The following is a 22,751-nucleotide window of genomic DNA, read 5'->3' as shown; positions in this document are numbered from 1 at the left end:
GTTTTCTCCAAATCTAGTTTGTTTTAAACTAGTTGTTTACCTCAGTGAATGTTTCTAAGCAAACCTGTGTTTGCTTAGAAACAGTCTAACAGCTTACTTTCTCCATTTCAGCTTTTACCGTTATGTCTTAGAACCAGAGATTTCTTTCACTTCAGACAATAGCTTTGCTAAGGGTCCAATAGCAAAATTTTTGGATATGCCACAGTCTCCTCTCTTCACTCTGAATTTGAACACACCTGAGAGTTGGATGGTGGAATCTGTCAGAACACCCTATGATCTCGATAATATTTATTTAGAAGAGGTAAGAATGCCATTACTTCCAAATATCTAATGCATGTGTAAAACCTTTTTAAGATGTGTTGGTGTACTAAAGCAAGACAGTCTTGGGTTGAAGAGACTAATCACAGTCTAGGCAGACTTCTAAGGTCTTAGTATTCAGGTGTAATTGTATTTTTTTTTTTTAAGTAAGAGCTTTCTTGAGATATAATTCACACACCATAAAATTGACCCTTTAAAGTACACAGTTCACTCATTTTTAGTATATTCTCAGATTTTTATTCTACAATTAGTTGTAGAGCAGACTTCAGAGTTGTAGAACAGATTTCAAAGTTTGGTATGAGTTACACGTCAGCATTTTTAGGTTTTTCCTTCTAGCTGCTCCAAGACACTGGAGACTAAAAGAAATATCAGTCTAATTATAGAGCAGTCATACTCCTTTGTTAAATCCTATCTTCTGTTATAACTCTAGCTTCTCCTTTGATCTTCCTCCCAATCTTTAGGGGTATTTGAGCTATGCCCATTCTGACTTTTTCATGTTGGAAAAGGGTGTCGATAATACAGTTTAGGGGAACAGAACTAGTTGATTTTGTGAAGAGGTTGGCCCCTCTGAGTTTTTAGGACTTATCTGGCCTAGGAACCCATCTGGAGGTGCAGGTTTCTGGAAAGTAATCATATTGCATGGAACCTTTGTAGAATCTGAGATAAAGCCCTAGGTGTTCATTAGGGTTGAGAGAAATAGTTTTGGTTGGGATTTAGCAACCCATGATAAATAGCAATATCTAGCTGAAGCTTGCATCAGAGTAACCTCTCAACTCTATATTAACTGTCTCATCCACTGATACCTGATTTGTTGCATTTCTTTTCCCCCTTTTGGTCAGGACAGCATTGTTAATCCCACAGTGCCAGGGCCAGGCATCCTCGGAGTCATATCCCACACTACCAGGCAGACTTTCACCCCTGCTGGATATCATGTCCCACGTAGCAGGGAGGGTAATGATTTCACTTGCAGAGTTGGGCTTAGAGAGAGAGGCCACATCTGAGCAACAAACGAGGTCCCCCAGAAGTAATTCTTAGGCATACCTATTGGTAGGCTTAGCTTCTCCACTACATAAATAAGCTTTATGAGAGCAAGCCTCAAAATCAAGGGCTTGACCTACTGACTTGGGAGTCTCTAATGTTTGACACAGTATCAGGGGTTTCCCTGGAGTAAAGTTTAATAGTTATATATTTTTTCTTCCATCCCTCAAAGATCCTTACAAATACTTTTTAATTATCTGCTCAACATACTCTGGGATGTATACAGGCCTTACATGAAGCTATGCAGAATTACAAGCCCTCATTCCCATTCTGGGCTCCCTGTGTTTGGGTTGTTTAAATGATCTATCCAGACAGGTTGAGTTAGATTATATGTTGCAGAAAATTTAGGTTCTGGACAAATAAACCTCTCTTCCTTTGGTCTTAGAGGTAGGTTCTAACATACGTACAATGTCTTCCTTACCCCTGTATACTATTTCTTTTAACTGCTGAGTACTCTTTAAGTAATATAACTTTGCTGTTGCAGGTGGATGGCATAGTGGCTGCAGAGTATGAGCTGGAGTACTTGTTACTAGAGGGTCACTGCTATGATGTCACCACAGGCCAGCCCCCACGAGGACTGCAGTTTACATTAGGGACCTCAGCCCGCGCGGTCATCGTCGACACCATTGTGATGGCCAATCTGGTGAGCAGCTGGCCTCAGGTGGAATAATGCAGCTGAGCTCATTGGATGCTGCAGTTCATCGGAGTGCAGTTAGGTTTCTGAGCCAGGAGATGGGATTGCAATGCAAGATTGCCTGAATGGGGTCCATCTAAAAATCATTAGTTTCTTTAAACTTGTATCGTAGATAAGAGTTACATTACCCATGAACTTAGAAGTAAAAATGGCTGCTCTAGCTAAGTTGATTCCTGAAAATGGATTGCTCATGAACCAGCAGCCTTTTTCCTTTCATTAAAGGTTTGCAACTGACCTATCACACCTTAATGATCTTCATTGATGCATATCTGAAGTTCAGGCTTCTTGGCTTGGCTGCCCTGTGTTTTGCTAGAGTTTCTAAAGGGAGGCTTTTTGTTTTTAAAAATAGTGGTGATTTGTTAATTATCTTGTTTAAAATATAGGTAACTAATAGTACAGAAGAAGACATAACTGTCCCTCAGAAACAGCATTTTGATTTTTCAAAAACAATTAACATTTGGTATTTCTTCTTATTCTAGGGATACTTTCAATTAAAAGCAAACCCAGGAGCTTGGATTCTCAGACTTAGGAAGGGACGCTCTGAAGATATTTATAGAATCTACAGGTAGGATTTAGTTGTTCAGATGCATCTTTACAGAATATTTCAAAATGTTAGTGAGTGCAAATTGAATACTACACTGGCAGTGAGCCAGACAGTGGGAATTTAATTTTCAGTTGTATGTATGGTGATGAAAAACAATGCTTTTTCCAGGAAATCAATTATTGAAGGATTAATAGGGTAAATTGAATAATAAGAGGTGTAAATACTAATTAGTATAGTTAGCTTTCTTTATGCAATAATTCCTCTGTATGTTCTTACATCTCCCAGCATCATATCTTCTCACTGTGATGAAAATCAGGGAAGAAATGGAGACAGTTGGAGGAAGGAGAAAATAAATAAGGAATGGTCAAATATTTTCACCCAGATAGTGTATTTTTAGACCATGAGTGATTTGCACATACATGGTTCACCTAAGTGTTGGGCATAAAACTTTGGTGTAAGAACTGGTTTTTCTTGGGCTGTGGTAGTATACAGGTACCCCCAGAACATTCTTTCCTACTAATCAGTACCCGGTTTTTGCGTTGTAACTATTGAGAAAATTTTCCTGCTTTTCAAAAATGCTAGTCTAAATTCTGCTTAACACATTTAAATTAGTTTTAACTACTGTAGAAAGACTTTTTATCCATTTATTTAGGGAATGATTTCCATTAGAGGTTTTTTTTTTTTTTTTTTTTTAATCCCTCTTATTGTACACTTATCTTGGCTCTGTAGACTCTTACTTGACATGTATGAAAGCAGTTTGGAGCTAGGGCACATTTCTTACTCCCAGAAACAGAAGAATTTTGCGTTATATTTACATCTTCATTGTAAATAATGAAGTTTTTTCCTCCAAATAATGTTTTCACCAAGTGAGGTTTTATAAAATATTAGTCTGTCATAAGAAGATAATCTGTTGTGTTTCCACATTCTCTCTTCCTTGCTGCTCTTCACCCTCCCTTGGGCATCCTCTGTGGATATTCTCACTCTGGAGTATTTCAGGCTTCAGGCTTCTCCCTCACCAGAGTTTTACTTTTGTGTATGAACCCTGGTCTCTGCTGGCTGACCACAAATCAAGTGAATTCATATTATGGCTTTCTGTCATCAGCCTTTTGAAATATGGTTACTTTGGAAATTTTAAGCATTCCTTTTGTGTAGTAGAGAAAAGTTATTTTGAGTTTTCCTATTCTGCCCTCATTTGCCTGTAAGTAGAGCTTCTTGTAGTTCTTTCTACATAGTTAGACGCACCAGATTGAATACAGGGCTGATATGTGGCTGATTGTATGCCTCCATACGAAGGGAGAGTAGGTTCTTTTACAAAGCTGTAAAACAGAGCCAGGTTTTGGCATGACCAATCATCGAGTAGAAAGTAAAGCATTTCTGGTGGTGACTGGAGTGACACATCCACCCTGACACTCCCTTCCGGAGGGTGCAAGGCCCAATGCACGGTTATAGTACCTTATTGTACGTGATTGTTTAGCATGCCTGATGTGCTCACCATGCTCTGGGAGCCTCTCCCTCCACAGCTTGGGATTGGAAGGAGCATTCAGGAGGAGGTTTGGGCTGTGGCTGATGGCAGGTCACATGTGAAAGCATAGAGATTTCGACAAGTACTTTTTTGTGGCTTGAAGGGACTAGGAATTTCTTCAGGTTGTGAGAAAGTAATTTGTTCTGAAAACTCCTTTCTGATAAAGATGATAGACAGATATGGAGGACTGTTTTCAGACCATATACTACATTTTTAGAATCACGTTTTGTAATACCTATATTATTTTATTGTATTCTTTTCTCTCTAAGCCATGATGGCACAGATTCTCCTCCTGATGCTGATGAAGTGGTTATCCTCCTCAACAACTTCAAGAGCAAAATTATTAAAGTAAAGGTGAGTTTGGCATACACCAAGGTAACCATTCTTTTATAAGAATCCAAGATTTAATTTACCTTTGCAGCTTTACTTTAGCATTTATAGGAATGCTTCTTTAAATACAAAATGACTTTTGTCAATATGAATTCATGGTTTTCTTCAACTGAAATTTTATCTCTTGGGTAATTTCAGTGAGCGATATAAGTCCTGTTTTGTATAAAATGTTCTCACTGTGTTGCTTATAGAGTCACAAGTCACATTATTACTGATTGTTTTATTCTCAGAAAATTTTATTCTCAGTGCAAATTCCAAAAACAATAGTAAAATGATAGCTGAATTTCATTTTCTTTGGTTCTCAGGATTTTGACTGTCATTGCTGTTCTAAATTCAAGTAAAAGGTATTATGAATAAACAGTCATAACCCACAGTAAAATCTACAGCAGACCACATGTGCTGAGCAAGACTGTGGTCCCTGTACAATAGAGAAGATGCAGCATGTCTTCATACCAGTAAATCCTGAGCAAGGGGCATGAGGCAAGATGATACCTGTCTGCCAGGCAAGCTATAGGCTGCACTCTGCAGATACCTGTCTACAGATAGTGCCAGCCTGGTGAATTGTGCTCCTGCCTTTCTCACACTACCACCTACATGGCTAAACTGAGGCGCTTTGCCCTTACACCAGCTGAAAATAGTTCCTATCTGATTAAAAGAGGTTGCCATCTCCTCACTTAAGGTTCTAGTGTGAACATCACATGGAAACTGTATTGAAACTTTTGGACTCTGGGTTGGGTCATTCCTTCTGTGGGAGAATTGATTGATAACGATGCAGCTTATTCCCTATTGTTGACAGTGCCCATAAAGTATGTCCGGTGAAAATCAGTTTCATGTTCATTAACCACTGTTCTAATTTGCTAGCTGCTGGAATGCAACACACCAGAGACGATTGGTTCTTAATAAAAGGGGATTTATTTCATTAGTTCTTCAGAGAAAAGGCAGCTAACTTTCAATTGAGGTTCTTTCTTACATGGGAAGGCACAGGGTGATCTCTGCAGGCTTTCTCTCCAAGCCTCTGGGTTCCAACTTCTTTCCCCGGGGTGATTCCTTTCTGCAGCTTCAAAGGCCTATGCTGAGCTGCGAGTGCCGAGATGAAGTATGCTGAGCTGCTTGGGCTGTGCTACATTGCTATCTCTCATTTAAGCACCAGCCAGTTAAGTCAGACATCATTCATTGCAGCAGGCATGCCTCCTAGCTGACTGCAGATGTAATCAACAACAGATGAGGTTCATGTACCATTGGCTTATGTTCACAGCAACAGAACTAGGTGCCTTCACCTGGCCAAGTTAACAAATGAATGTAACTACCACAACCACACTAGGGGAGTAAGGATCATCATGTATGGTTACAGGTTCAGAAGAAGGCAGACAAGGTGAATGAGGACTTGCTGAGTGATGGAACTAGTGAGGATGAATCTGGATTTTGGGACTCCTTCAGTTGGTAAGACAGCATCATTTTTCAAAAGGCATATTTTTAAGGAAAAATTGAGACTGTAAGAGCCATCCCTACCTGGGCTTCAGATTCTGCTTTGTGCAGCTAGATCTTGCCCCTGTATTCAGAGTTGATGAACGTTTTCCAGTTGACTAACTAAAAGAGATTAATGTCTCTTTATGGTGATGCTACTTATGTTCCAAACTTCTGGACTCTCATTGGATTGTACCTGCTCTTTGGAGTATTGATCACTTATTATTCAGTTTCTTTCCATTGTACCAATTGCATACCACAGTACTGGGGTTCATACTGTTTCCTAGAACAGTACAGTGCTTGTAGTCAGCATCCTTGTTGTCCTGGGGGTTGTTGTTGTTGGCCTTGAATTCTCTGGGGGTGTGGGGGACCTGCTGCCTGTTCCTCTGCACCCCCCCTCAGGACAGTATGGGAAGGTGAAAGCAGCATCTCTTTGCGGCTCCTCTTAAAGGGCTGCTTCTGTACCAGTATTTCAAGGTTCTTTTTTTTTTTAATTGACAAATCTTCACACGCATACTTTCTATACATGGTGCACAATCAGTGGCTCACAATATCATCACATTATTGTGTATTCATCACTATGATCATTTTTTAGAACATTAATTCAAAGCGTTCTTGATTTTACCTTTATTATTATAGGGGTTTTACAGGAGGACAGAAGACTGAGGAAGCAAAACCAGAGAAAGATGACATAATTAATATTTTCTCCGTTGCATCTGGTCATCTATATGAAAGATTTCTTCGGTTAGTCTTGGCAATTATTTCAGTATATGTGAATGAATTTTACCCAGTTGTCTGATTTATAAAGAAGTGGTTTTGTGAGATTCTGCCCATTTTATCCCTATGTATTTGAAGCACACTGAGGATTGTGAATAGATTGCCATGTATAATTATAATTATATTTGTTTAAAATCAGTCAACTCCATTAAGTCAGCTATATGGTTAACGCATCTGGGGTGAATATCACAGGCTATAAACCTTTAGTCTCACCATGTACGTAATATAAATGGTGGTATTGACCAGGCAGCCAAGTGTCAGACCAGAAAGTAGGAGGTTGGCATAGAACATAGAAGTGGGACAGGGCCATGTGACATTTCACTGTCTCCCAAAGATTCATGGGAGTTCAGAGCCAAGAAAGATCTTAGTTCTCATGGGAAAATGCACCTTTATTTTATAAACAATAAAAACTGAGACCCAGAAAGTACAGAGGCCCTGGGCTAGGGCTGGGGACACAGTGGTCAGAGGAGGCCCTTAGAGTACCCTGGCACCGGTGACTTAGAGGAGTGGAAGAGAGTCGTTTCCCAAGGGCCAGGGTTCTTGTTGCTTTTAACTCTAGTTTTGTTTAACAAAAAATCAAAGGGCCATTTATTCATTTTTTAACCCTTCTGCTTCCAAGAAATATCTCACCTAAAATATTAACTGTCAGATGTTACTAACCACTGAATTAAACTAAATTTGTTTTTTGTTGGTAACAAAGTAAAGAATTCTGAGCCTGTAGGCACTTACCATTCCTTACCACTCTTTGCTGTTGCCCCCAGCAGGGTTCTCCAGCATAGGTTGTGGAAGGCAGCGCAGCCACAAATTATTTCTGTAGTACCCAGCTGCTGCTGTGGCTTTATCATTTTTTTTATGGGGAATGGTCAGTCACCACTGCCTGGTAGTCACAAAGCAGTTTATTTGAAGGGAGCAATTAAAACCAATTTGCCTCTTATCAGTTAGAGGTATTTTTATAGTTGAGAAACACCACTCCCATTCAGAGGTAATTTTGTAAATTGGAGGATGTGCAGCTATTCATTTTACATGACTATGTGTCTCTCTTTGCTTAATTGAGCCAATAGTTAGCTCTGTTTTGAAGAACATTTAGTGGTCTTTTTGTTAACTTTACTAGACCTCACTTGGTTAAAAAAGCATTGCAAGATTATTTTTATTTGCTTTTGTTTGACAGCATAATGATGCTATCAGTACTGAAGAACACCCAGACTCCCGTGAAATTCTGGTTCTTGAAGAATTATTTGTCCCCTACATTTAAGGTTTGTTCCTCAGAAAAAAGGAAAACATTCTTATTAGTTAGATACGTTCAGTATAATAATACTAGTTCAGGTTCTGTTTTATCTGTTCCAGTTTTTTATTTTCCCTATTTATTTTTCCTTTTTAAATTTTATATTTTATCTTCCCTTTTTTATAATTCATATTTCTTCGTTGGTTATTGTTCCAAATTGGTGTGTTTGGGGGGGAATAGTTTTTATAAAACTAAACAGAAAATGAGGATCTGTTTGAAACTTGAATAGCATAGAAGAATAGTCTGTCTCTTGTTAGAAGCAATGTTTGATGAAATAATGTTCCCCTTTTGCAGTGTGCATGCATGTCTTAGTTTAATGTAGAAAGCGCAGGTCCACTTTCCACTGATGAAAATGACTTGTTTTATCATGAACAGCTACCAAATGATGTGTATAAGAAATGCTTCATTTGCACAAGGCACAATACCTTTCTGCTTTTTTTTTTTAAGTATTTGTTATCTATATTAATTTATTTACATTCTATTTAGTTGTTTTTCTTTCTTTTCTTTTTTTCTTATTCTGGAGTGATGCTAATGTTCTATTCATTTATTTTAATGTGTTGAATAACATCTCTACTAGATCAGTAATTTACTTCTGGGTTCCTGAAGATACTTGAATTTAGAATTTGAACAACTACTTATTAATGCCAACAAGTTGTCCAGAGGACTTGGGCTTGTCATGTTATTTCCCTGAGAATGACTTACCCTTGAGACAGCTTAAAAATCAAGCCCCAAAAGTATTACTGAAATAAAGTTTATACAAATGGGCTTAAAGTTCACTTCCTTTTAAAAGCATACACAGAGATGTACATTAGTTATTGAAAAGCCTCCTGTCATTTCATGTGATGATTAAGATAAATTTATCCATATTCTTTTATGTAGTCTCAAGTACATAGGGCTTAAAGTCTTTTTAGTCCACTGTTTTGGTAATCGTGTTTTACTTGTGCTATAGTCATGGTGGTTGACTTAACATTATGAAGTCAGTTTTTTTATAAGAATAAATGATTGTTTGTTGTTCCCTGTGTCTAAAAATAGGAGTTTATACCTTACATGGCAAATGAGTATAATTTCCAGTATGAGCTTGTTCAATACAAATGGCCCCGGTGGCTCCATCAGCAGACTGAGAAGCAGCGTATGATCTGGGGCTACAAGATCCTCTTCCTAGATGTACTTTTCCCTCTCGTTGTTGACAAATTCCTGTTTGTGGATGCCGATCAGGTGAGCCCTTGAGGGCTTAAAGGGAGTGGCTTTTTAAAATTATTTTCTCTTTAAATGAAATGTATTTTATTTTTCCATTTATCATAGTACATGTTTATTTTATACTGTTTAGAAACTGTGGAAAGGTATCCATCATCCAGATGTGATCACTTTAAAATTTTTCATTTAGTGTATCTCCTTTTCATTTTTTTTCTGTACATAGGTGTGATTACTTCCTATATGCAATTTTCTGTGCCAATTCACCTAACATGAAAATTAAAAATTAAAAAATTGAGGCTTAATAGAGCTTGCCATCATCTAATTTTTGCCCAAAAGAAAGGAGTTGTTGACATGAGTAGTAAAACCCAAATGGCTGCTTGGCCTTGACAATTTGGAACTGTGTGGATAATATTCTAGCTACTAGGAGTGGACCTAATTAAAGGGACACATGTAGACTTCAGATCATGCAAACTTGACAAACATAAAAGCACTGCTACAGCTTTCTCCCCTTACCCTGGCCAAAGCCTGTGTTTATTGTGTGAATGGAATCCCATAATGTATGCAAAAGTCATTTGGACAGAGGCTTCATTTGCCTTTTTTGGAATACCCTGGCTCCTCTGACTCAGGCCATAACTGGCTCAGTCTGCCTGTGATATATTTACATTTTATTCTTGTTTAGCACTTACTCTGTGCCAAGCATTGTTCCATATCTATCTATATATTAGCTCATGTGATCCATCCTCCAACAGTCATTATCCCCATTTTACAGATGAGGAAACTGAGGGCAGATACTGAACATAAATTTACGTGTTTTACTTCTATTCTTTTGGAGTACTTAGAGTACTGACTGCCAAGCACTAGGCTGAGTGTCTTATGTGTTGGTGGAGGTGGTCAGCTCAGATGTGCAGCAGTCCCAGCTCAGGCAGGTCCCTGCGGAGCTGTTGACTGTTGTACTGCTCCTAGCACTGCCTGGCAGCACTCTGCATTTTAGGGAAACTCCACTGGAGCCGGCTGCACATTGGCTTAAAAGACTTTTGATCTTCTTTTCTCCAGATTGTACGAACAGATCTGAAAGAGTTAAGAGATTTCAATTTGGATGGTGCTCCTTATGGTTATACTCCTTTCTGTGATAGCCGAAGAGAAATGGATGGCTACAGGTTCTGGAAGTCAGGGTACTGGGCCAGTCATTTAGCTGGGAGAAAATATCATATCAGGTACTGAAAAATGGTACTCTGTGGTTTTCTTTTCTTTAAAATTAATTTTGTTTATTTAAAATCATTACTAGGTAATATATTAATATGGCTCAAAAATTTAAAAATTATAAAAATATACAGTGCAGAAAAAGCTTCTCAACCCTTTCCCACTTTTACTCAATTAGAACCTGCACAACAGGTAATCTCCATGATTAATTTACTATATGTCTAGAGTCTCTTTTATATAAACAATGATGAATGTTTATTTTTTCATACTCCCTTTTTACCACACAAAATATAGCATCCTATTTACACTATTTTGCACCTTGGTTTTTCAACTTAATATCTCTTGTAGATCTTATATCAGTTTGTAGAGAGAGATTTATTCCTTTTGATAGCTGCATATTATTCCACTGTGTTCCTATAACAGTGTTACAATGAATTATCTATTAAATAATTATTTTACATATTTCAAATATATCAAGTAGATCTGCAGGATAAACTCTTAGTTTGAACCATGCATGTATTTGTTGCTTTTCTAATGAATACTGCATCATCTTCTCTGGGCAAAATGTGATTTGGAAGAGTTAGAGGAAAGGGGAACCTGCAGGAAGTGGCGAGTACAAAGATAGATATTGGAGTATGGCTAGGTGTGAAACTGATCCTAAAGAACTGTAGAATTGTGGGTTCCCCCCCTTGCCTGTAACCTTTGAGACATCATCAGGTTATTATCTAGGGGTTATGTGTGGGTTACTGTAAGTTCTATTACCTAATCAATTGCTGGAAGTCTTCTTTTGTCAGAGATTCTTTTCTTGTGAAGGCAATTGAAGAAAGAATAGTGACAAACATGAGGTAGTGGTGGCAGAGTATGCGTTTTAGAATAACTTCCCTAGACATCTTTGAAGTAGCATATACTGACCTCCAGTGTTTCTGTAGGACTTCAGCTTCCTTTACAAAGAAGCCAGAATCGTGGCCAGTGACTACTCCATTGGAGTGAGCTCTTCAGCCACATCTCTGCTTTAACACCTGGGTTTTCTTTTCTCAGTGCACTGTATGTTGTGGACCTGAAGAAGTTCAGGAAAATAGCTGCTGGTGACAGACTCAGGGGACAGTACCAGGGTCTGAGTCAGGATCCCAACAGCCTCTCCAATCTTGACCAGGTAAGTGGCCCTATTTCAGGTCAGTGCTTTCAGTGAATAATATAGTGTTATGTCAGAAGTGCAGTGTCATTGCTTCTTAATTCTCTCCTCTCATACATGTCCTTTGTTTGGACACTTCATGGAAAGAGATTTTGTGCATGTTTGTGTGTGGCATTTTTATCTGTCAAGAGAAGACAGGTGAGTGGTGATTGGGGAGGGCGAGGGAAGGGAGTACACTGCCTCTCCAAACCATTACCTTATCCTTTAATCTTATACTTAATTTCATTAATCTGATACATTTCATTTTCTTCCTGATAGGGTCAGTTTCTTTCTGTTTTGGGAACTAACAAATTCAGAGTTTATGTTTTAAAATATCACAATTTCCTTTTTCTCTATATCAAAAGGCATAGAATTTTGTTCAAGAAGGAGAGCTGAAGGATAAATGTTTAATTAAACAAGGAATTTTTTCAGAAGTGAGATTGTAGTTTAAATGTTTTAAATGCTGACCTTTTAAGTAATTTTTGTTTTTCTCTACCTTAACGTTTTTTTTAATTTTTTATTGCGGTATATTTTGCACCCATAAAGGGAAGTTCACAAAATACTCTTCTCCTTTCCTCCCACTATGCTTATGTTAATACACTTGATAATGTACCACAGGTCTCTGAGGTGCTCTTCATTTTTCCTCCTTTTTCTTTCTGCTCCCAAGTGGAGAATCTCACTTAACTTCCAATTAAGTTTGCAGATTCTTTATTTTGTCCATTGAAATCTCCTATTAAGCCCTTCTGGTGAATTTTTCATTTCATTTCAGTTATTGTAGTTTTCAACTTAAGAATTTATATTTGATTCCTTTTTATAATTTCTGTTTCTATTGTTATTCTCCATATCATCATTCTCATACTTTCCTTTAGGCCTTCAGACATGATTTCTTCCAGGTTTTTGAACGTACTTAAAATAGCTGTTTGAAAATCTCGTCAGTCCAACATCTAGGCTTCCTTAGGGCTAGTTTCTGTTGATAGCTTTTTTCCCAGTTTATAGATCATTACTGTCTTGTTTCTTTACATGTCTCTTCATTTTTGTTGAAAAACAGATATTTAAAATAATGGCAGCTCTGGAAATCTGATCTTCCCCTTCCCCAGGGTTTGTTTTTTTTTGCTTGTCTTAGCTGTTGCTTATTTAGTTAGTGACTTTTTGGAACTAAATTTGTAAAGTCTATTTTTTGCTTGATTAACTTAACAGTCAGCCAGTAATTGAACAGGGATTTCCTTAAACACCTGGAACCAATAAATCTCCTAGTCTTTTCTTAGGGGTCTCTGTGTGTGTTGGGACACACAAAACTTACCCAGGCAGGTCACAAGCTCTGCCTTAGCCTTCCTGTTGCTTGCAGGTAGCCTAAGTGTCAACTGGAGAAGTGAGCCCTGAGCATGTGCATGGCCTTTTAGCCCCCCAGGAGTGTGTAAGAGTTTTTCAAAGCCCCTATGGGCATCTCATTCCTCAGCTTTTGATTGGTTTGTTGTTTACTGGAAACGTCCGTCACCTCAGACAGCCATGGTATTAAGATGAGAAAAAACCGCTGGAAAGAAGCTTTGAGCCCTAGTCGAGATCAGGTGAAATCAAATAACATTAGTCCCGTAGAGTGGGGTCTTCCATGGAACCACCTGACAGGACAAGTAATTACTCCTCTTCGGGAATGAGGCTTTGAAAGAATTCTAGGCCTGTTTTGTTCATTCCAATACTGCTGCAGAGCTGGGGAGCGAAGATGAGACTCTAAGATAAGTGAGAATGCCAAAAAAGTGAGTGGTTTTACCAAGATACAACCATTTTTCTCAACCGAATGCTTTTCCGGGTTTTTGCAAGACATTGGTTAATTTCTAGAGTTCTAAGAAAGTTTGATTCCCCCCCCCCCTTTAACTTTTTATTTTGGATTACTTTCAAACTTACAGGTCACTTCCAAAAATAATACAAGCTCCATAACAGAGAACTCCAAGATGCCCCAGTACCCCCAGACCCCCCGATTTTAACATTTTCCCACATTTGCCATTTCTCTCTACTCTCTTTCTTTCTTTCTTTTCTTTTCTTTCTTCTATTTCTCTCTTTCTTCTTCCTTCCTTCATTCCATCCTTCTATTATTAATCCATTTTTCTGAACACTTGAGTGTGGAATGTACGTGATTAGCATAGAGCCATCATGGTCCCTTCTGAGCATGCATTTTTCTCAGACACGTGTGTGGCCCTAGGAATTCCTGTTTACATGGCTATAAATGTTCCATGTTTAAGATTTGTATTGGCTTTCTACAGATTTTGTTGTGTTATAACTTGGTTTTCTTTTTGTTCGTCTTGATTGGTCTTTGTAGAGTTTCTTGCATCTGTGACTTAATGTCTGCGGCTACATTGATTTGGAAATTTCTCTGCCAAATTTTCTTGACATAATGCTTTTGCTCTGTTCACTCCTTCCTCCTGGGATTCCCATGATAGACCTTTTTCCTGAGTCCCATTTTTTTTTTTTAACTCTGTTTTTTATGTGTCCTCATTTTAGTCTCTCTGTATTTCATTCTGGTTATTTCTTGTTTAATTTGTTAAACCTTCCATTTGTTCTTAATTTTGCTTATCGTATTTTTCAGTTTTGTATTTTCATTTCAGTTCTGTACTGAAGTTCTCAATTTTAGGTTTTATCATCTTTTGTATAGTATGTATGGTTGATACCTTATATCTCCATATAATTTATGGAGCTTCTGCAGGTCTGGTTTTGTTGCCTATTATTTGTGTTATCTTTCTGTTCATGTTGTCTCTCACATGCCTTTTTTTTATGGTATGCCAGACATTGTCTTTGCAGAGTTGTTTGTGGAAATAATTTGAGGTCTAGAAGAATGGTATCATACAACAGGGAAAACTTGCGTGTTTTTGGCAGAAACTTGGGGGCATTGACAATCAAAGATTATTTTGATCCTGTTTTAAGATTTGATGATTTAGAATTGAGCTGTAGTCCTTGGCAGGCCTATTTCTGGTTCACACTCCTAGGTTTACCAACCCAAAGCCAGAAGAGTTCACTAGAACACCCCTTAACCACCATGTGCCTTATGTACCAGTCTTTGTTACCTTTACCTGTGGGGCTATCAGAAAACCTAGCCAAGCAGCATGTGACTCCAAAGGGAAATCAACCCCAGAGATCAGGTTTTCCTGTCCACACCTTGCTTCTCTTCTGGCTGATAATTCTTCATTCTTTTGTTAGCTCTCTGATGCCTTCAAGGATATATTTTTCATAACATATTCAGCTTTTCTAGTTGTCCTCAGCAGAATGTTAGTTTCATTCTCCTAGTCTACCAATACTAGAGCTCTAAATTTTTTTAAACATAGGATAGAATTGAAAACTAATACTTAATGTTTTGTTTGTTGTTAATTTTTTTAACTAATAAAAAAAAATTCTTCCAAATCCAGAAAAAAAAAAAAAACCAAAAAACTAATACTGCTTTCTTGATTCTGTCTTCTGCTGCAGTGCTGCAAATTTGACAGTTTGTAAAAGCTTGAACAAGTCTGCATATCAGGGTTTTTGTTTTTAAACATTTTTATTCACACACCGTACAGTCCATCCAAAGTATATAATGAGTGGTTCTTGGTATAATCACAGAGTTGTGCATTCACCACCTCAGTCAATTTGAGTCATTAGGTTTTTATCCATGAAAGTCTTAGGAAAGTGAAACATTTTTGAGGCAAACTCATAAAGTCTCTTGAGAATAAAACTTCAATGCGTTGAGTAGAGAGTTGCTGAAGAAATGTGGGCCTCCTATTCTATGGGAACAAGTCCTAGTAGACGAGGTGGATCAGGACATCTTTAAGCAAATCTGTTGCATCAAAAGTCTCTTGAGAATAAAACTTCAATGCGTTGAGTAGAGAGTTGCCTGGAAGAAAATGTGGGCCTCCTATTCTATGGGAACAAGTCCTAGTAGACGAGGTGGACTCAGGACATCCTTTAAGCAAATCTGTGAGATATAAGAACCAATACTTTCTGCATAGGTGATATCTAAAAGATGAGTATTTTTCTTAGAATTGCCCTCATGTAGAAGTATCTGGGTACAGGCTGTTTGTGAATTTTATGCTAAAGTTTTTCTGCTGCTTATTAGGGGTAAATGTTTTATTTAGAGATTTTTAAAAATACTGAAAGTAAATTATTTAGCTTCCTAAGGCTTCCACCAAGACCCTTTTCAGCTCTAAAAAAAATGATTAGCATGTACAAAAAAACCTAACAGCACTGATTTACTGTGTGTTTGTTTAAATTTCCCTCAGAATGAGATTTCTTCTGATTCTTTTTCTTTGCCAAATAGGATTTGCCCAATAATATGATCCATCAGGTGCCAATTAAATCACTCCCTCAAGAATGGCTCTGGTGTGAGACGTGGTGTGATGATGCATCCAAGAAAAGAGCAAAGACCATTGATCTGGTAAGTTGCTTTTTGTTTTCTTCTTCATCTTCATCTGGTTTGACATATATTGAAATAATTATTAATATGCAGGTTCTTACCTGGTCATTTAGTGGAGTTGTATAATTTTGGGGTTATGGCCACCTGCAATGTCAACCATTCTCTTTTGTACTGGTGGCAGGAGATGACAGAAGACAGTCAGTCATCTCAGGCAGAAACAGCTCTTCTCAGCACTTAAAATCAGCAAGTTGGCTCTTTTGCTTCCAGATCATCACTTTGCCTTGTACATTTTTGTTGCACGAAAGGCAACATGATATTTGTGGCCATTTAATTTAGAGGCTTGGATTTGCAGATGACATAGAATCTCCTTCTCTCTCCTCTAACTAACTGCTTGCATACAGTTTATATGATATCTTTACACAGTAGTGGCTGAATCCCAATTAGCTTGCGTGACCAGGCCCAGTTTGGTCCTCTGAGAACTGGCTAGGGACTAAGAGGGGCTTCCTAGGACCTAGATATCTTTATTAAAGTAATCTCCTTCTGGAAGGATAGCCAGTCCTCCCCGTGCACGTTTCAGCAATTTATTATTAAGGTCACGCAATGGCAACATCAGCTGAACAGAATAGACTCTACAAATTTATCTTTCCTTTACAATTTTCCAGCAGGACTCTTACTTTTCCTGTCTTTTGATAGCTCCCCAGAACTGCTTTGTAGAAAATGTATAGGTAGCTTAAAACTCTACCACATTGCTTCTGCTGGTATGTCATTTGTTTCCTCAGTATTGCTCTTTTTGTCCATTAGAACTGGTAACCCAAGAACAGAATCACCTTTGAGTTTTGCCTAATGTAACCTTTCCTAAACTCAGCTGAAGTTTGTTTTGTTTTTCTCAGTGTAATAATCCGATGACCAAAGAGCCTAAGCTGGAAGCCGCTGTTCGAATTGTACCAGAGTGGCAGGACTACGACCAGGAAATCAAGCAACTACAGGTCCGCTTTCAACAGGAGAAGGAATCAGGAAGGCTGTATGAAGAGAGGAAAACAAATGAACGAAGCCAAGAAGGTACAACCTTTGGCTTTATAGAAGGTCTTTTTCATTTCTCTTTAGTTGCATAAACAGCACAATAATAAAGAAAAGGAAAGGGAAAATCACTCAATCCTTCCATCCTAACGTCATACATAGCTGCATTTTTCATCTCCCCACCTTTATTTATTTACTTATTTTTGGAGAAGAGTTCTTTACTTGGGATGATTTTGTTGTTTAGATTGATGAATTGGGGGACACGTATGCCCACCCTGAAATTATTTTGAGGAAAGTATTTGAGAAGCTTGTAAGATTCCTTGTTCTTCTTTGTCAGACGAGAATTCTGCCACTGAGCCATCATGGCCTGCCCTTGGCTCTGGTTTTTAAGATTTATTCGACTGAAAGCTTATCTTAAAAGAGCAGTTGGGGCAGGCCACGGTGGCTCAGCAGGCAAGAATGCTCGCCTGCCATGCCAGAGGACCAGGGTTTGAGTCCCAGTGCCTGCCCATGTAAAAATAAAATAAAATAAGTGTTTCATGTCTGTTTAATTGTTAACTAATATATTAAAAAAAAAAAAAAAAGAGCAGTTGCAGAACATGAGTCTTGGGTGATTTACCTGAATACTGTACCATGATATAAAATTTCAAAGTTTAAAAGGAAACTCATTGGCAAAACGTCAGAAATTTTCAGAGGTAAATGGGCAAAGAATATGAAAATAAGAGGACAATACAAGTAACAAATTCAGAGAAACAGTAATCAAAGCAACCTATCTTTAATACTTCCTGTAGAGAAAAAACACATTGATTAAGCCATTTTTGGGGAGATGGTAATAAAACTTCTGGCCTTACCTTGCTCTAGATTTTGTATATTAGAACAGTCCTTTTTTAAAAGCAGTATAGCAGTCATTAGCAGCCATTAAGATGTTTATACCTCAATAATTCCTTTCTTGAGAGTTTGTCTTAAATGCTTCAACACACAAAAAAGTTACATTTACAAAGAAATTTATTTTATCATTATTTTTAAGGCAAAAACTTTTCAAACAACTTAAGCATCCAGTAAAAGAGAATGGCAAATGAACTGCACTGAGAGGAAAAATAGGAAAACCGTCTGTATTCTATTAAGTGAAAAACAGCGGCATTCTGAGTAAAAATGTGCATATATTTACTAGAAATAATATTGCTCTGGAGGGGGGATTTGTGTAGTTTCAACACTTGTAAAAATAAAGGTGTCTCCTTCATTTTTTAATTTGGTTTCAAAATATAACCCAGAGACACCAAATCAAGACTCATGAAAATTCTAAAAGAGAGATAAAATGGGGTTGTGGGCACAAATAATGGGTTATAGTGCCGGGCCCTGCCTGATGTGTGTCTGTTCCTGTGAGGACGTTCTGCTCTACTTCCATTGCTCTCTTTTCTCAGGCCCTCAGAAACGTGAAGAATTATGATGTCTGGAGAAGGATAGGAAATGACACCTTTTGAAAAACGGTTTTTATATTAAATGCTAGTTTTTTTACCTGTCTACACAACTGCTGATGAATGGCCGGGTGGATGTGCCACACCTTCTGATTGTGAGAATTTGATTTGGAGTTCTACACACCGGTGAGCTCTGATCTGGGGCATTGAAGCTCCGGTGGATTTGTACCTCGGAGGAAGACGTGTAGCTGACCTTCCAAGACTCTCCAGAACTGCTTTCTCACTGGAAGGGAGCATGCAGGGGGAAGACAATGTGTACTTTGGTGCCCACACCCGAGAGCACACACCCATCACCCTGTCAGGGGAGGCAGGCCAGCTGGGGCTGCCACATCCTTCCTTACCTCAGTTTTACGTGGCAGCAGAGCGCGGTTTGTCACCTGCAGAAGCTTTGTCCACAGGTTCCATGAACTCTGAGGTCTATGCCAGCATGTTGTTTGTGCCCCGCCTGTGTTCTCTTCCCAAGTATTAGGTCCTTGTTAATCAGAACCCAACCAGCTAATCATGTGTGTTCAGGGTTGGCTCAGTGCAGCAACTAAGCTAAATTAATTTGGGGGTAAAATGAAGGGGAGTGGGGTGGGGTGAATATAGGGAAAATACTGCAAATGGGAGGGCACTGGGCATTGGGTGGAGGGGAGGAAGACCAGAATTTGGCTGTTCTCTTTTATGAACCATCAGTTCCATCGTGAGTAACTTGAAATGAAGACATTATTCCTATTCCCCACTAAGTCCAGTGAACTCTTTAGGTAACTGTTTAATAACATTTTTGTATTTATGAAATCCTTTGCTTTTTTCCCAACCTTCTTAAAAAAGACCTGTTAGCTATTTCTTTACGGAACACAGCCATGCTAAGCTCCCCTAGTCTGCCCATTGTGGAGGACTCCAGTGTGACCCTCGGGAAGGGCACTCAGATTGTTTGCTCACTCTTCCCTTATAGGATTCTTTCCCTCAGACACAGCGGAGAGTTGGCTTCGACTCTTCTCTACACAGTAACCAGGCGAGATTTTGACTGTGGGATTAATGTTTTTATATAGGTTGTTCTGTGTTCCCTTCAACTGAGTGCTTCTGGTTGCCTTTGGTTTGCAGCAATTGCCAGAGTCCATATTGCTTCTGACACCACAGAGATGCATTTTGAAGAAAGCTAGCCCTTTAGTCATTGCTGTTTCTACCATACTCTCTCTGCATCTTTACCTTGACAGCCTGGGTCTCCCTTCTGCACCAGACTTTGCTGCTGTGCAGCCCCCACAGCAAAGACTTCTGGTGGACTGTGGTTCCTGAGTGCTGGGGCGCAGGCGTCCTTCCACGTTCCTGCCATGGACTGTATGGCATTAACATGGAATGTCACCTGCCTTTGTGGAACACAGTTTTTACTTTCACATTTTGCCTGATTTTTAAAAACACCAGGCTGGAGGCAATGTAAATAAATAGCTAAGTCCTCGCTTTTCTGAAACTGATAACATACTGATTTGCAGTCTTTTTAAAAAATCAAAGTCTCATCACAAATATCAAGTAACTTATTTTCTCATTTCCAAATGCAAGTGTCAGCTGAGGAGCCTTCCACTCAATCTGAAGGAATTTTTCACTTTGCTGTTGTAATTCTTAAAATTACATTTTAAAATTCCTTAAAAATCGGAAGTGAGAAGAAGCTTAAAAGAGAATTAGGTAAATGGACCAGAACCCCAAATTAGGTAAATTGATCTGAAACCCAAAAGGTCCAGGTAACCCTCAGAGTCACTGCTGTTGGCAGAGGCTGTTGCCTGACTCCTCTGCCCCTGCCCACACTGAGCGAGAGCACTAGTGAAAGGAAGAACGTTTATTCAAGCTTCATCTTCAGATCTAATTAAGCCTACAAGAGGGGGAGAATTGTACATTTTCCCACTTTGTGAGGGAAGAGTAGTAAATGCGTCCTTGGGTGTGTCTTTCTATCTCCTGTGCATATTGCAGGGAAGGGTGGCCTGGAGTGCGCTCTCCGTTTGCTTCCTGGTGCCCCTCACTGTCCTGGGCACAGGTCTTACTAATGGTTGATTATAAGTGTGCAAGAGCCAGCTTGCTTCTGAAGTGTCCTAAGCCCCTCCTTCTCCCACTAGTCCTTCTTTTCTTTGTTCATGTGGCATAAGCACCTTCTAAATCCCCGATGCCCTAGGAAATGATGTTATCACTAAAATATGGTCGTGGTTGGCCTTATGTCATCTCTACATAGGAAAGCATTATTGTGACTGATGAAATAGGTGAGACAAATTTCTTTCCAAGAAGAAAGAATTGATTGCACTGAATGTTTAAGCTTATGGAAACTGCTAACAGTGGGTTCAGTTTTTAACCATCATTTACTTGTAATGGATTTTTCTTCTTTCATGCTGTAGTAGAAAATTTTGTCTGAATAAGTGGCAAAGTGGTGTGAAATAATGTGACATGTCAGAATGACATGAGACAATATAAGCCTGTTTTTATGTTCTGTGTACAGTGGCATTTGATTGGATTCAAGATCTGTCCCTACAGCCTGCTCGTGGGCTGTGAGAATGCCTCTGTGCTGTGCCTTCGTGTGGCTTTAAAATTGTACAGAAAAAAGCAAACAAAAAATTGTCCTGAATACAATGTTATTTCTCCATGTGATTGATAAAGGTTCTGCTCTTTCAAAATGTTGCATTTCAAATTGAACCCACAAATATTTGCATATGTACTAAGTGCACAAGATTTTGAGTGTTAAGAACAATTTCCATGAGTGGAGCTAAATTTACTCTGCTGTCTTTATGTCCTAATGTTGATGAACCTTGTTAGAGGTATGCCAGAATTGAAAACTTTTATCTAGCTGCTAGGTCTAAGAGTCCCTGAACTAAAGATAATAGGGGGTAGAGCCAAGAGGGGTAGAGCTGGGGAGGGCATCGAATTTTCAGAAGAGATTGCCCAAGGTGGAAGGAAATCTCATGCCTTATTAGAACAGGTTAGATACCACACACATAGAAATAAGTATAAAATGACTTCTTCTATCACCCTGCCAGTGGGTAAATTTAGGTACTGGAAAGCAGTCCTTTTTAAAAGTTGCCATGGTTAATTTGGCCTGAATGGTTTAAAGAAACAAACTCATGAGTTACAAAAGAATGTCTAGTATATTTTTCTGAATAAAATGTTAGTATTATGGTATCAAGTTTCATGGAAATGTAAAAGTATTGGCAAAGCCACTTGAAGGAAACCTTCCCTTGATAATGAAAAACGGAGGTTGAATTATGTGCAGTTGTTTAAATATATTTTCCATTGTTGTGCAGTTTTGATAACATGCTTCTTACGGACTTAACTTCTTGGGGGACATTTTGGGGAATGATTGGAGTTAATTTAAATGTAATTTATATGTCTTGTTTGGTAGGGTGATACTTTTTATTCAAATCGTGCTTTACATCTTGATTCAGTGAGGAAAAGATCTTAATCAGAACTTTGGTAATTACCTGGCTGAAATCAAGCAAATAATGCTTGAATCAGAATTAATAGTTATTGATATTTCAAGGTGTCTGGAAGATACAAATTTCTCGTTTATTATTTGGTCTTTGATTTCTGTATGTAATAAAGAAGCAGCTGGCTGTTGACCTGCAAAGGGTCTGAGTGGCAGTGGATCAGTGAATTCAGGAGAAGTACTCTCTCCCTTCCAGCATCAATGAGCGTTGCCACTTTATAAAACTAAATCACAATATTAGCTTCAAGCAGCTCCATGATTCCCTGTAATCCGTGAAGTTTAAACTCTGTGGTAAAGATTTTGCAAGCAAGAGGCCACCTTGTGACTTTTTCCCAACTACCTAGCAAAGTAGATGCCAAATTTGGAGAATTTAAGTAGGACATAAGCAAAGGTATGGAGCCGAGGCCTTCATCCTGCCTGCACCTTATGCCTTGCTTTGCTTATTGCCCTTTCAATTTCCAACTGCCATAATTCCTTTATTTAAAAAAAAAAAAAAAAGGAAAAAAAAAGCAGAGTACTTTAATCTAATGTTGATAATTTGAGGACAAAAGATTATCAAGTACCATGTTTTCTAATTGTTTATCCTTGGTAATAAGGTAAATGTAAAAACAGATAAATGTTCAAATTTTTAAAGAAATTGTACACTTTAAAAGACCTTTATGAATATTCTGTTATTGTAATCCTGTCACATTAAATGCAACATAATGCCCAGGTGCTGCCCCTTGCTTGGGAACAAGCATTGGGGTTTTAAGTATACACAGATTCCTCTGCAAGAGAACTGAATTGAGAATGAACTTCCTGGTACTGTAATGAAAATAAGGTCTGCTCAACACAATAAACTTTTTCCTCTCTTC

At 38.4% G+C, this 22,751-nt stretch overlaps 1 protein-coding gene across 2 annotated transcripts in view; it reads left to right on the top strand.

The window, feature by feature from the left end:
* UGGT1 (UDP-glucose glycoprotein glucosyltransferase 1) overlaps window positions 1-22,751 on the top strand; it is a 119,815-nt gene extending 97,064 nt beyond the window's left edge. For both annotated transcript variants that reach the window (XM_077153430.1, XM_077153429.1), the window contains 13 exons: window positions 112-301; window positions 1,841-1,999; window positions 2,530-2,615; window positions 4,386-4,470; window positions 5,858-5,946; window positions 6,610-6,714; window positions 7,916-8,000; window positions 9,062-9,244; window positions 10,277-10,437; window positions 11,462-11,576; window positions 15,871-15,987; window positions 16,857-17,025; window positions 18,405-22,751. In XM_077153430.1, the coding sequence (XP_077009545.1) occupies window positions 112-301; window positions 1,841-1,999; window positions 2,530-2,615; window positions 4,386-4,470; window positions 5,858-5,946; window positions 6,610-6,714; window positions 7,916-8,000; window positions 9,062-9,244; window positions 10,277-10,437; window positions 11,462-11,576; window positions 15,871-15,987; window positions 16,857-17,025; window positions 18,405-18,430 (1,570 nt within the window). In that variant the 3' untranslated portion in view covers window positions 18,431-22,751. The remainder of the gene's footprint in view (window positions 1-111; window positions 302-1,840; window positions 2,000-2,529; window positions 2,616-4,385; window positions 4,471-5,857; window positions 5,947-6,609; window positions 6,715-7,915; window positions 8,001-9,061; window positions 9,245-10,276; window positions 10,438-11,461; window positions 11,577-15,870; window positions 15,988-16,856; window positions 17,026-18,404) is intronic.

The sequence above is a fragment of the Tamandua tetradactyla genome, chromosome 3, assembly GCF_023851605.1.
Source record: "Tamandua tetradactyla isolate mTamTet1 chromosome 3, mTamTet1.pri, whole genome shotgun sequence".
Taxonomy (NCBI): domain Eukaryota; kingdom Metazoa; phylum Chordata; class Mammalia; order Pilosa; family Myrmecophagidae; genus Tamandua; species Tamandua tetradactyla.
The sequence above is the reverse complement of the archived record's forward strand: the minus strand, read 5'-3'. Positions and strand labels throughout refer to the sequence as shown.